Raw genomic sequence first — 14,830 nt, 5'->3', positions numbered from 1 at the left:
CAGTCCATGGTAGGGCTTAATGGGTACCACTAGACCAAGGTGACAAAGGATGCTTTCAGCAGCACTGAGGCAAAAGGTTTCTTCCACAGGGGAGGAAAGAAAATCAAGAGTACTGCTTTGCTGGGTGTGGGTTTAGGTTGTAAGGGACAAGGGCCAAAGGTTGCCCTGGTCCCAGCAGCCTCATGGGGTAAAAAGGAAAGACAGTACTCTTGCCAGATCCTCTTTGTGCATCTGCCTACCTTTGCAGATGGTGAGGGAACAGCTCTTGTGGCAACCTGGAACAAGAAGAACCAGGCAAAGTAGCCTCTCCTGAACCTGACTGACCAAGTATACTGTGGGCTCAGGCAAGCAGGTTTGTTTACTTCCATCATAAGACAGGATAGCTGGACACAAGCAGATAGAGCAGGGCATGTGATACACCACCCTCTGCCTTGGTCAGGGCTGCAAGTTCCCTGGCACTACTGCTCTCAAGGAGCATTTAAGGGCTACTAGGGGAAAACCAGGGTGCATTCAGCTGTGGTAGTGGATGACACAAAGGGGAGGGAAAGAGCACAAATCCACCAAGAGACACAAATTCATGCCCAAACTCCCAGCCACTTAGATTAGTTCAGAAGCAAGACAGCTGCAAGAAAAAAGGAGAGAGAGGTTGTGAGCAAGAAAGAGACAAGAAATGAGACCCTGAAAAAACAACATACTATTCCCGCTCCTCTCTTTCCGTCTCCCAGCGTCGGCGCCTGGGGGCACAGAAACAGAAAGGGACAGGTTACAACTATGGGAGTAGGTGCTGAGTTCTCCTCTTTTGCAGGGAACTGTGTATCCAACATGGCTCCTCATCATCCTGAAGAAGAGAAACCTGCAAGAAGACCTTTCTTCCAGAGCCCAGCAATGCCTCAAGTCACAGCAAACTGGAATACCCACTGGTCCAGGGGCAGAATGCTTTGCTGCCAGCTGAAGGGAAGCTGGCTTCACTGGGAAGGTGACCAGGCTCCATTCCATGGCCATTGCAAAGAGCTCCTGAGTGACAAGGTCAGGTAGGAGAAACTATAGGGACTGCCTGACTGCCATCTGAGCTCCCCTTCCATATACCTTCACTCTGGCAACAAACTCACATGCATCCCCCTCCTGAAAAATCTCATCCCACCCTGTGGATGAGCCAAGCAGCATGGGCTTCTCCCTGCGACTGCAGTCCTGTTGATCCACAGCCACCCTGTCCCCCTCCCTGTGCTTACCAGCTCTCCTCTCCAAACAGCTGGCACCCCTCTACAGCCACTGCTTGCACTCTCTTGCACCCAAGCTGCTCAAGCATTGCCTCAGAGAAAATTCAGTTCTCTCTCCTCAGTAGAGGCCAGAGCTGTGCAGCCCCATGGCTTCCTGCCAGCACCCAGATCCAGACTGCTTAACCCTGCTACCCTCTCCCCATTAAGGTCTCCTATGATTATTCCTTTCTCCTTGTTTCCCTTCCACTACCTCTGTACATTTGATTTCCCCAGCCAGACCAGGAAAGGATTGGCAGAGGAACCAGAGACAGGGACACAGCTGTGTATCTAACTCTATCCAGGAGAATTCCTGGTTCGATGCTGGAAAAAAACAACTCTTTCCACTGTTGTACAGGGAATGTTCCTTCTGCTCTGGAGTTGCCATCCTAAATGGGCCCCAGCTTTTGCTGACAGACACTGTAGCCCACAGCACATTGGGCAGGAAGGATCCACACCCAGACCAATTCATCAGCACTTGGGATGTGAGCTAAGCTCAGATCAGCACAGCAGTACCACACTTGGAAAAGCAGCATACTACTGTCAAGTGCTCTTAACAAGAACTGCATCCAGCAGAGTCACAAAGACACCTTCAGAGGCTTAACAAAGCCTTTACTGTGGCAGCCCTCACCCTTCCTGTGACCTCTTGTTCCTCTCCTCCCTCCATTTGCTGCTCCTCTGCAAGGGCCCCTGCACATCTCTGAAGGGACCATAAGCAATATGGAGCCAGGGGGGACCACTCTGTGTGTTGGGAGAAGGCTGCTGTAACAAAATAGCCAGTAAGTGGGAATTTCTTCCTATTCCTGGAGCTCAGGGGATGCAACCAGCACATTTGCCTCTCCTCTCCAGCTGCTCAGGCACACAAAATGGGATTTATCCCTTCTGCCTCACAGCAAAGAAGGACACTACTCATATCTTATTCCCTTGCCACTCTCTCATGCTTACCTGTCAGCATCAGTCACCAGAGCCAGGCGTCCATAGTCCCAAGCAACTTTACGCAAAATTGAAAAGACAAACAACAGTGCCTGAAAGAGACCAAAAGAGAAAGCTGTGAGAAAAGGCATTGTCCAACTCTGCCCTTGTTCTCTGCATGCAGAGCCACAGGCACAGAGAGGGTAGGAGGGGAGAGAGTCCTCAATTAAGAGCACACTGAGACCACAGGACAGCACAAGTTCTCCAGGACTGTTAAATCAGACTACCTGGATAGCTGTGGGAGGAGAGGCAACACACAAGAGCTAAGGTAGTCCCACAGGACCTAAATGCCCTGAGGTTCCTAGAAGTCAAAATTATGGCTATTTCATTTGTGGTCCCACAGATTCTAAGGAGAAACACACAAAGCCAGGATAAAGCTGCAGGGACTTGGCAACACAAGTGGAAGTTTTGGGACCCAACATTGCCCCCATCCTTATGGCTGCAATGCCCTTCAGGGCTCAGTGTGGTGGTATTGGAGCTAAGTCAGTAGTGGCTAAGCCCACAGCATCTAGGAGACATGATCAAGGCCAGAATGTGAGGCAGCAGCAAAGTCAGGGATGGCATTTAGGGCCCTCAACCCTAATCATCCGATTACCATCCTCATTTTCTGGTTGATTAGGGGAGAAGGTGTTGAAGCAGCAGTAGGCAGACTTACGAGAAAGCACATAAAGTCAAGGGCCAGGACGGTGGGCACCCCACCAAAGGGCAGCCCCTGCAGCACAGTGCTGCGGATGCGAGCACTGTAGCAGTAGTCCTTGGTAGTGCTGTTGTTGTTGTTGCATGTGGGAGTTTTGCAGGGGGCCCCTACTGAGCCCAGGGTGGCGATGACGTAGGGAAGCATCTCTACAACTTCATCGTCTTCCCTGGGGAAAAGACAGAAAGAGCTGGTTAGACGTGTGCCAGTTTGATGACAACTTAGCCCTGTTGCAGCTGGGAGCCAGCCTTGCCTGCTAGCTCAGGCTTCTCTGTGCTACAGGATTTTCCTGGGACCAGTGTGCAGGGACAAGGTCATCTGAGAAGCCTCCTAAGTTCAGTGGTGCCAGAAGAACCCATATGCTTCAGCAGCTATGGTCCCACCACAGAGTTCCAGAATTCCCTTCAGTGTTTGTCCACTCTCACACCATTTATGTGCAGCTGCCTCATAGACTACCTTTCTTCCTGAGAACACAGTGTCTCAGCTCCCCCTCCTCAGCAGTGAAAGCATTTAGGTACCGGAAAAAGTGAAAGGGTGGGGTTGGGACATGAAGTCACGTCTGGATGATAGAAACAAATTGCTAAAGGACAGTTGCTGCATCATGATCCCACAATTTCCTTTGCCTGACTGCATAAAGCCATTAGCTTTATTAGGCTGAATCATCACCCTCCCTTCATTGCGGGCCTCAGCCTCCAGCTCCCAGGGCACCTATCAAGGGCTGGTCACATCCCCTGCTTGTTTTCTCTCCTTCCTCTGACTTGGAGGCCATTTAGATGCAAGCACAAAGGGTAAAAGGAGGCTTAGGCTCTACTATTTAGCTGGTCAAATATTTTATTTATTTCAATGCCTTCCCCAAACTGTTACAAGACCCGCAGTGGCGGAAGGTCAGCATCACTGCTTGGACATGGGGAGATCCTCCTCTTCCTGTGCAGGGCAGCTCCGTAAGAAGCACAGAGATGATTATGGTAGCGATGGATAAATGTGAACTGAGTAACTCAGAGAAGGACACACTGACAAAGAAACACAACCACTTTTCAGAACAGGCTGAGAAAATCACATCAGTTGCAGAAGCAACAGTGATAGCAGGAAGATACATACAGGCTTTTGATCCCTAAACCATTCCTCTTAATCCAGCATCCAAAACTACCCAAATCCTTCACTACTACCATGAACCACACAGAAAGGCTGGATAGCAGAGTATCACTTCTGGGCAACGCCTGGGGCTTTTTTTCACCTCAGAAATGCCATCCCCCAGGGCTGGGCATAAGAGCCATTGCTTGCCCAAAGGATGAGAAAGCTGCCATCACCACTGCCCTTCAAGCTCTGCATTGTTTGGTGACATTAGCAGAGGGGATGCAGGACTCTTACCTCCAGCTCACGGGTATAATCCTGGCCATCTCCTGCCTGGCTGCAGAGACTTATCAGCACCACAGCACAACACTAGATAGATAATGACCACAAAACAATTCACTGCAGTGACCTAGAGAGCTCTGCTTCAAAGTGATCCCTCCCAGCTCAGCTCTAACAGGTGCACAGCTACAAACCAGCTGAAGCACTGATGACAAAGGGCAACCCGAGAAGCAGAAGCCCAGCTGAGTACAGGCATTGAGGGGGGGGAGTTCAGCTAAATTGGAAAAGCCACAAAGCATCCTGTTAAGACATCATTCACAGGTACAGAGATGGAGCAGACAGACTAGAGCAGAACAAGGAAGCAGAAAAGCAGGAGAAGAACAAGCCAAGACATGAGATCACAGTTCAGAATAAATTGGGAAGACGGGATAACTCACCCTGGCTGAATTAACTAGAGACTCAGAAGCTCTAGGGGAGTGATGGAAAAAAATGATCGGATGAGACTTGAAGGAATATCACACACTTTGGAGCATGAATGGTTACATCCCTCTATAAGTGCAATCTAGAAGAACTGAATGAAATAAGAAATATCTCTCAATCCTTTTTGGGAGCCTTGTAAACTTTTAGCAATGAATTCCTGATTTTGAGTAAAGACTACAAACCCATTTTAACACCACAGCCTTGGGTTTTCCTTGTATAGTTAAAAAAGGCAAAGAAAAGTGTTTGCTTTTTCTAGACATACTAAGTTCACTACCAAGTGCTCTCTCCTTCCCAGGACACAAGATGTCTTCTAGCTCTAATTCCTAACACCTTTTCTGACCCTGTGGAAAGGTGACCAGAACCACATACAACATCCTGGGTAGGGAAATGACCTTGACTACTAGAACAGCACCCCAATCCTTACACCACTCCTCACATGGCTGAGCACAATTTACTTCTCTGATGGCATCTTTATATATTGAGGAAAAGCATCTCTGTCATCAGCCTGCAATCCCACTGCCCTAAGTAGCCAAAGTAAATTAGAAGCCAACCATGTCCCAGAGCAAATCACTCCTTCCAATATACCTGGCTGCATGCTTCTTCTCACAGCACTTCACTGCATGTGGTGTCACTTTGGAGTCACTTCCTCTTGACAAATCTGAATGACACCAGGGTATTGGCAGATTTTAGGTACCTTGCTGCACATCACCTTTTCCAGGCCATTAATAGCAAAGGACCTCATGCCTTTGCTCTTGTCACATTAAAATTGCTAGTTCACTCCTTAACTTTGTGGAACCTCAGCCAATTTTTGAGCCAGAACTCTACATTTCCTCCAGGAGACAGTTTTCTGTGAGAAGTTTCAGAGGTTTTCTGAACATCCAAGCAAGTTACACAAGTTTGCCAAATGCTGTTATTTTACCAATAACACTGAAGTTATTGAAGCATTGCAAGTATTGAGAGACTTGCAACAGATCAGGAAACAATGATTTTCCTCTGCAGACACCAAACTATTTACCTCATTCTTGCATGTTTTAAAGACTCATTGTTCCAGTAGTCTTTTTTAACAGAAATGAGGCTCATATGCTCACATTGCCCACAACCCTATCTAAACATTATTTATACAAACCATTACATGCTGAAGACAAATTCTGCAAGTCTATAGGTAATTTAAGACATCTCAGAGAGATAGGTCCCAGAGATATACTTTTCCCCTGAAGCCTAGAGGATGGACTGGATATAAACCTTCCTCCCCAGTAACCCAGCCAGAACACGCAGCAATGGAAAAGATGTGGCATATACCCAAAGCTCACACTCTTTCCATGAGCTGAGTCAGGAGGCACAGAAGCAGTTCACACCATCCTTAGTTATGCAACCTTCCACCTACCTGGTAAGCACAAGGGGCTCCCCATGGAGACAGGTGCTTCAGGTGTGTGGGAAGCTGGGAAAAGCTCACAGGAATGTTCAGAGCACTCATGACCCAGCTGCAAGAACATCTGGGAGCAGGCTAGAGGTGATCTGTGATTTTATCACTTTAGGTCAGACCCACCAGGGTACCTCTGGGGTTTCAACACCAATTAGGCAACTAAGAAAAATGCTTTGGCAACCAACTCTGCAGTCTTCATCAATAGTGCCTACCTAGTATCCTTCACCAAAGGCCTTTCCCAGCAGTCTCCCACCTGAGCAGGAGACTGGCTGGTTCTCCCAGGCACAGTGCGACTCATGGGTCTGGCAATACCTCTTTTCTTGCATTTGGTTTGCACCTTGGTCTCAGATGCTCACTCCAGGGGACTCTACATCCCCACCCTCAGCCAGGCAGGGCACTCCAAAGTGTCCTGTGCTGCAAAGTGCCCTGCAGGCTAGCTGATATTGGGTACAGTATTTCAGTCAAAGCACAGGCAGGGAGGAAAGGTGGTGCATGCAGCATGCACAGTCTTACAGTACAGAAACACAGTTCCCAATTATGAAAGGAAACACCTTCCAGCAGTGTGGGAGGAATAAGGGGATCTTTCTAGCAACAGCTGCTCTCCTCAACTCAAATACACGCTGAAAGCAGAGGTGGTTTAGCAGAGCTTTCTGTTTTGATCCCAGTGTCTCCCTCTAGGGGAGGACCCTGCGTGTTTCCTTACACCTTATGCTGCCACCACAGGAAGAGGAACATGGTTAAAGGTGTCTGTCCTGGTCCCTCCTTTCTCTTAAAGGTCAGGGTAAGCTTGGCTCAGCCTGGGCTGAGATGCTAACATCAGAATGAGCTCCTGGAGCATCAAGAGACAAGGTGCAGGGAGTTCATGGGAAGCTGCTGTGAGGCTGGAATGGTGGGGACCAGCTCAAGGTATCCAAGCCCTTTCCTGACCACAAGCATGGCTTGGCACCACAATATCGTGGGGCCAAGGACACAGTAAGAGCAGGACATCAAACCAGGCTCCATGCAAGCCCCAGAGGCTTCCCCTCCTGCACTCTGCATAATTAATGCTGACTTCCTCGAAACAGAAAAGACAGACTTTGCCAAAAGGCATTTTCCACTCTTATTCAGCAATACTGGACTCCATCTCCTTCCCTATTAACAGGAGGAAGAGAGGAAGCTTCTCCCATCCACAGAGAAGCCTGTTCCCTGCCCTGCAGCATAGCTCCTACATCCCCAGCAGGACCAGCATGTCCGTAGTGTTCTGTATTTTCACCAAAACGTGTCAGGAGCAGAGGCACACAGCTTCCTACCTGAAGTCCCTAAAGCACATCTCACCTGCTGCTGCAGCCCCAGCTTCTGCCTGTGAAGACCTGTGCAAACACAGCCCTGAGAACTGCTGTTTTTGAGAGCTTGGTGGGCTCAGCAGGGCAGGGCAGGACTTCTCTTCCTCCTTGTCTTTGTCCCTGGCCTGCAGGTCAGCACCTAAATGAGGATCCAAACAGCAGCCAAGCAAGTCTCCACGCTGCCATCCATTGCAAAGAGAAAGAAGGCAGAATGAGGCTGGAAAGGCCAAGATTACATGCTTTGGTCCTTCACTGCTATGACTCTGGCTGCAAAGTGTGCATCAGGATACTTATGTATTCATCCCACAGCCTGGCAGGGGGGACACACAGCAGAGGTCTGAGGGGTTTTTGCAGGCAGGGGACTGGGAAGATACCTGTTGAGGAGACTGCCAGTCCTGCACTGAACTCTGCTGCAGCACTGTAAGGCCAGGACAGACAACAGAAACAGCACTTCAGGACTTCCCAAAAAGAGCATTTCTCATTCTCATCAGCTCATCTTGAAGTCTCTGCCCCTCACACTCAGTACCCATGCTGCTGCCAAGCCCCTGGCATCAGAGGGAAAGAAGAAAAAGGAAGCACTATGCTGGGACTCAGGCAGGAGTGACGCAGGAGCTGGACAGCCAGCTAACCAGCAGACAGATGCACTGACACGGGCAAGTGTCTGTGTTCTTCCAGCCACGCCACTAATGTCAGCCAGACACAAGGAGGTGATCTGAGAAACGCCTGCAGAAAAATATAAATCAATAAAACGGATGTTTGAGCTCACATGACGTAAGCACACAAGCTACATGCATTTGTTTTCTCACCAGTAAATGTTAATAACTCCATCTGCAATTAGAACAGTGAGATCGTGCTCTAGTAGAGACACATTTGTTCATGGAAATGTGACAGTCTCACAGCAGGCAGGAGGTCCAGAGACATACAACCGGAAACCAGTCGGTCTGGGGACAGAATACTAAATTTTCAGACTAAAAATAAAGCAACCCAAACCTTGTTAAATCTCTGGGGAATAGCACTCAGGGAGGTGAGGTATGCTTTGGTTCTCAGACGTGGAGGGTGCTGTGGACACGTCCTGTACCTTTCAGACCTGCTCCTGTGGGGTCCCCTTGGTCTCCTAAGTACCACAGGTAGCCCACACTGTGAGCCCAGGAACCTGAGCCCAAAGGATGTGCCACCCTGAGCCTCTGCCTGCCAGGAGAGTACAGACCTGCCTGCACTGAGCACTTGAGGACCCTCATGTAGCAGTTGGCACCCAAGGTTGAGGGAGCCTTCTCACCCTCTCAAACAGCCACCTAGGCTACCTGCACCTAAGTGGCCAAGTCCAGCAGAGCTCTGAGCAAACAGCTTGCAGCCACAAGCAGACTGCAGGGAGAATAACCTGCCTCTGGTAAGTAAGCAGGGAATAGTCTCAGAACAGATGGGGAGAAAGGAGATTACAAGTTAGCTCATAGCCTTTCCCAGAGTACAACAGCTAAACAGGGAAAATACCACTCTTGGTGCAGACACAGCAGTGGGAGAGCTGTCCTGCACCATGCCTCAGACCTGGCACAGAGCATTCAGGCAGCTGAGGGTTGGAGAAGTGCTGACGTGCTGGGTGCAGTGAGGAGGAACATGATCTGCAGGCCAAGGGAAAAAGCATCAAGAAGCAAATGTGCTACCAGTGCATTTCCAACAAGCCTGGGCAAAGCACTGACAAGCATACAACAGGGATTGGTCCTGTATCAGCAGAAAGGAGGAGGCCTGCCAAAGCCCTACATCTCTTTGTCTCCTTTCCACCTCCTCCAGTCAATACAAAGCTCCCTGCACACTTCACCTCTCTGAACTAGCCAATCAGACACCAGGCCTACAAAGCTTTGGTCTGGCAGGCTTGGCTTATTCACAACAAAACCTAAGTGCACTCTTGCCCTGGGTCTGAAGTGCTCACAACTGACTTTGCACTAGGCCTCAAATACCTACCACTAAAGGTCATCACACCTTCCTTTAGTGCACATTCATCTCCCAGTCCTGGTGTTGGCAGGTACTGTCACTGTCACAGCCCCAACCCCACACTGCTCAGAGCACCATTTTGTACTGGCTTGCACTGTGTACATCCCAGTGCTCAGGAACTCTGGTCCTGCTCCCAGCACAACTGTAAGCACTGCAAACCACACAAGTGACCCTGAGCTGGGACAGTGCCTAGCACAGATGACAGCAATCTGTAACAGTGGCGAGCACTTGGATCCATGTAAAACCCAGGTTTGAGTTTCATGAAGGTCAGGAACCTGTCCACAATTCAGTCCCTTTCAAAATCACCCAGGGTAATCACAAAAGCCTTGTCTTTGAACATCAGCAAAATACTGCATGCTGCCTTCACCCACTGGAAACACTCTGCCTTGGCAAGTGATATGGATTTAGCTCCAAACAGCTAGGTCTTTTTTACAGGAACTGCCTTCAATCTGATGGTAGGGCTTTAGAGTCATATGATGCCCTGAACATAACATACCACACCAAGAAGGGCTGCACCACAGCTTGAAACCCAGTATGCTGTGGTTGATGCTCCTCACATCACAGCTGGCTAATCTGTCCTCAGCCTAAGGGCAATTTGGTCTCTCTGGCTCTGCATTTTGCTCCCACGCTGCATGTCCCACACTGCTGTGTTCCTGCCTCAATTTTCACATCCCTTTGGACTGGGTGTTCCTAGGCAAGGGGTGTCTGTTCCTGCCTGGCCATCAGGTGTGGGGGTTATTTTGTTGGTTGGATCAGGGAAGAGCTGATGATGGTCCCTTCCCTTTCAAAGAGGTCTGGTGAACAGTGAAACCCACACACCATCCTGGTGCAGTCCTGCTGCCAAGGCAACACAAACACTACCTCAACCTGGCTACAAGGAACAACACAGCCATGGTACCTGGCATTTCTGCACCATGAAGGAGAGCTCCTCAGTCCCATCTTGCTTGCTTGCTGACAAACACTATGGAGTCTCAATGCCACACAGAGGCCCTCATAGGTGTCTCATAGGCACCTATCCATATGTCCCAGTCCATGGCAAGGAACTCATTCTCTGCCATCAAGAGAAAGCCCAGTCTATCAAACAGTTCCTCACATCAATCAGCTTTCTGTTTGCATGGCAGAATCACAGTCACCCTGATTTACAGTAAATTTAGTGTTTAATTAGTTACCAAATCAAACACTTAAGTTACTGTCACTTTCCCTTCAAGCTCCTGGGCTATAAATCTCAGAAAGATATGAAGTTTGTTTATCAGCTTCTACTTTATAAAAGAATACTGCTTACAGTTTGGCTCCCCTTGTTTGCTGTAGGCATACACTGACAGTGATCCAGTAAACACAATAAACCATTAGGGCTGCTAGACTGATGAGGTATATATCCCATGGTATATTCTGCAGAGCAGTGGCCATATGGCAACCAAGTCATATGGCTGGGAGTAAGTCCCAGATAAAAGGGCTTCCTCACCTATAACTCAGCACCCCAGCAGCAGCAACTTCACCAATTCCCAGTGGACTTTTAGCAAAGATAAGGATGCAGACTTCACAATTCCACAATACCAATAGTCTTCAGCTTCTGGTTTATGGATTCCAGTGGCACAATGGCTGTTTTTCATGGATTACCTTATTGATCATCCCTGCATGTCTATTATCATCATATATACTACCTGCATATGGTCTGCACTTTCCTTGTGACCTATCTGTGGGTCTGCCCCAGGCTAGCTCTCCCATATTTCATTTTTTAAGTCAGAGTAACTATTCACACAGGATCTTTACTGCACAAATACGACTTTGGTTTTCAAGCACTGTTAAGGAGAGCTCTTCAGGTGCATGACATCTGGCTTGGCATAAACAAAAACCAGTCTCCCTGGTGATTTCATATTTATTCTGAATTTTTCCATGTCTCCCTCATTTCTCAAGTGACTAAACACCATCTTGTCCCTTTTGCACAGGGGCATGTTTTTAGCAGGTGCTCTGCACTCTTGCAGCTCTCATTCCTTTTTCCTTTGTTTATCAGTAACCTCCCCTCATCCTAAAGCTTGTGACCTTAATTCCCTTGTGTATAGGGGAGTATCACATATTTATCTTTCCTCAGGCCTTGTATCTATTTCCTGCCAGTCACAGACTGGGTATTCTCACCTACACTCAGCTTGTTCTCTTGAGTGAAACATATGTCTCTCGTAAAACTGGGGTTTTTATCTAGTCTCTCAAGGTCACATTGACTGTTTCCTCCTCCTCTCTTCTGCATGACAGAAGTCTTTACCTCCTTGCAGCACAGTATTCAAAGACAATTTTGTTCACTGGGCACAATCACTTGCCTATGAACTATGACCAGCACTTCCCATCAAGTAAACTCCCTAGTGATGCAAGCCACCAAATAGTGGCAATGAGCATCTCTCTGAGGAGTCCAAGCCACCTCTCAGGGCTTCACAGCTGGTTCCTCACCAGAGGCTGGCAGAACACACTATTGCATCAGTCCTGTGAGCATCCCTATCCCTTACTCTGCAGCATGAAAGCTGCTTGAGCAGCCAGGAGTTATTGGGGGTAAGCTTCTCTCTTGCCTGGTCCTCCTGCCCTAAGCTGACACCACCAAACTCAGCACACACAGGATTGAGGCATTACCTCTCCTGGATGCTACTCCAGAAAAGCTTCATGTCCCTTTCTACTGGGTTTGCATGGCTAAGCTTTGGTAGGAAGGGGGGTGAGGGGGCAAGGAAGGGCTGCTACAGGAGTGGCTGCTGTGAGAAGCTGCCAGAAGTTTCCTTTATTTCCAGCAGAGCCAATCCCTGGCAGCTCCAAAGCTGGTCAAGGCTGGGCCAATTAGAAATGCTGGTAACTCCTCTGCAATAACATACACAAGAAGAAAGAAAAAAAAAGTCATTGTGCAGTTGCAATCGCAGCCAGAGAAGAGTGGAGTGAAAACACATGAGAGGAACCAGTATATAGACATCAATGGCAGCAGAGAAGGAGGGAGGGGAGATGCTCCAGGCACCAGGGCTACAATTCTTCTGTAGCTGTGGTGAAGACCATAGTGAAGCAACTGTGCCCCTGCAGTCCATGGAGGACCATAGGGATGCAGAGATCTCCTTCCAGTCCATGGAGACCCACACTGGAGCAGTGAATGCCTGAGAGGAGGCTGAGAACTCTCACGAGACCTGAAAGGAACCATGCTGGAGCAGCCTGTCCTTGAAGGACTGCACCCTGTGGAGCAGTGACCCATGCTGCAGCAGTCTGAGGGCTGCTGCTGCCTGTGGGATGGACTCACATTGCAGCAGCTCACAAAGAGCTGTTGTTCATGAGATGGGCTCACCTTGGAGAAACTGACAGAGAACTGTCAGTGGACCCCACAGTGGAGCAGGGGAATGACTCCTCTCCCTAAGCAGCAGGAGAAACAACAGGTGATGAACTGACCCTGAACCCCCATTCCCTGTCTCCCTGCATTACTCGGATAGGAGGTAGAACTGGGGAGAAGGTGTTTTTAAGGTTTTATTTTACTTCTCATTATTCTGCTCTGATTTTGTTAGCAAGAAAATCAAGTAATATCTCTAATTTGAGCCTGTTTTGCCTGTGATAGTATTTGATGAGTGCTCTTTCCCAGTTCTCAACTCAGGAACCCCTTGTTACAGTCCTTCTCCCCTGTCTGGCTGTGGAAGTGAGAGTGGCTTTGGTGGGCACAGAGCATTCAGCCAGTATCAACCCACAACACCTTTCTTGAGCAATTGCTCCATAAGGACATGTGAAAATTGAAACCACACATCAATTCAAGAACAGTAGCAAAATTGGTCCATGTGCTTAGAGCAGCATCCCTGGAGACAGTGGATATACTTCATATACTCTTCATATACTGGTTAGAAGTTAGAAGTTAGCATTAGCAGGACAGGGCCCACCAGCCAGGCTCTCTCATCCAGCAGCAGACACCCAGAATGTAAACCAGGATACCTAGAGGGAACCCCCCACTGAGGGACAAGCTGCCAGGGTACTGCATGAGCTTCCACAGGAGCAGCCTCAGTGCTGCTCCTAAAACAGGAACATCTACTTCAAATCCTGGCACTGGCACTCTTCCTGTAACAGATAAGGGCTGGTTCTTTTCCAAGGTCCTTAAGCAGATTCAAGTGTTTACAATTTGCAGGCTGGGGATGTTCTCACCTTTTTCCACCTTCCTTGAAGCATTCCTAAGACAGTGCTTGCCTTGCAGAGTTGGTCTACAGGACCCACAGCACAGCTGAACACCAAAGGTCAAGGTAATCACAGCCCTGCAGGATGCAAAATTGAGCTCCCTTTACGACTTCATGCTGAGTTGTAAAGAGATTTGGCAGCAACAGCAGAAGGAAGAAAGTCTTCAATTGTTCCTCAACAACAGCAGATATCAGCACAGGGCTTTCACAGCAAGAGGTCTGGATGTAGCCAGCAAGCCAGGACAGTTATAGGAGACCATCTAGGAATTTGCTTTTTCCATCTACTGGGGAAATCTCAGCAGAGTCGGAGCTCCAGCAACAGCAGCACAGCCTAACCCATGGCACCAGGTCAATACACACAGGGTTGGCATGGCACCTAGTACAACCAAGTGCAGCAGGGCAACCTTGGCCACAAATGTGTCCAAACTAGGACAACTGTGCCACTGGAAAACATTGGAAACCCTACAGCATACAGTTCCCTTTGTGCATTCTGTCCCAGCAGCTACTGAACTCCAATAAGAGGAACAGATGTTATGAGCTCCTGCTGGGCCTTGAATAAATAACAAAGGTCACAGCAGAGGTAGATGGACATTAAACAGAGCATTGAGACTGTCCTTGCTCCAAAGGCTGAGAGACCAGTTGGACCTCACTTAGCACATCAGGACCCAGAGATGTCCCAATTCTTCTTCTATGTGATATTTGCTCTGATGCTGCCAGAGAGATCTAATCTAGAGACACATGCCAAATAACCTTTACCTTCTGGGAAAAATGAGGGTTGAACACCTACCCCTACCTGAGTTTTCCAGGCAGCTCTGCCTGTTTTTGACTGCTGGGGCTGGGGTCTGCAGGCAGGAATCACTGGCATGCACCAGGCTGGGCTCTCAGCCAGCCACTGGCACTAGAGAGATGCTGATCAGGCTCTTCTTTTCAATGGTTTTGCTCCACCCCATCGGGCTTGGCAAGAGGAGCTGGGCCTGGCTTGGGAACACAGGGAAAAAAGTGCCAGTTGGGCGCTGGGCACTGGGATCCAGCAGAGACCAAGGAACACTGAAGTGGTACTTCAAGGTAAGCAGCCTGGCTCCTAGAGCCACTGATAAAGGTGTGCGAGATAAAGCGGCTGTTTGGGCTTGGAGGAGGGCACTGAATTTTTGGTAAGATGTGGCAGTGTGAGCTCTATCTCA

The 14,830-nt window shown here is 48.8% G+C and overlaps 1 protein-coding gene across 8 annotated transcripts in view; it reads right to left on the bottom strand.

Moving 5' to 3' along the window:
- TMEM63B (transmembrane protein 63B) overlaps positions 1-14,830 on the bottom strand; it is a 47,247-nt gene that overhangs the window by 15,416 nt on the left and 17,001 nt on the right. For 4 of the 8 annotated variants that reach the window (XM_079298495.1, XM_079298498.1, XM_079298502.1 and 1 more), the window contains exons 2-4: positions 2,881-3,088; positions 2,199-2,278; positions 696-734 (exon numbers count right to left, since the gene is read on the bottom strand). In XM_079298495.1, coding sequence (XP_079154621.1) covers positions 696-734; positions 2,199-2,278; positions 2,881-3,066 — 305 coding nt within the window. In that variant the 5' untranslated portion in view covers positions 3,067-3,088. Of the gene's footprint in view, positions 1-695; positions 735-2,198; positions 2,279-2,880; positions 3,089-13,620; positions 13,747-14,830 lie in introns of those variants that run through there. The other 4 variants (XM_079298501.1, XM_079298499.1, XM_079298500.1 and 1 more) reach the window with 2 other exon arrangements.

This window comes from Erithacus rubecula (assembly GCF_903797595.1).
Source record: "Erithacus rubecula genome assembly, chromosome: 2".
Classification (NCBI taxonomy): Eukaryota; Metazoa; Chordata; class Aves; order Passeriformes; family Muscicapidae; genus Erithacus; species Erithacus rubecula.
This window is presented reverse-complemented; position numbering and strand designations above follow the sequence as displayed.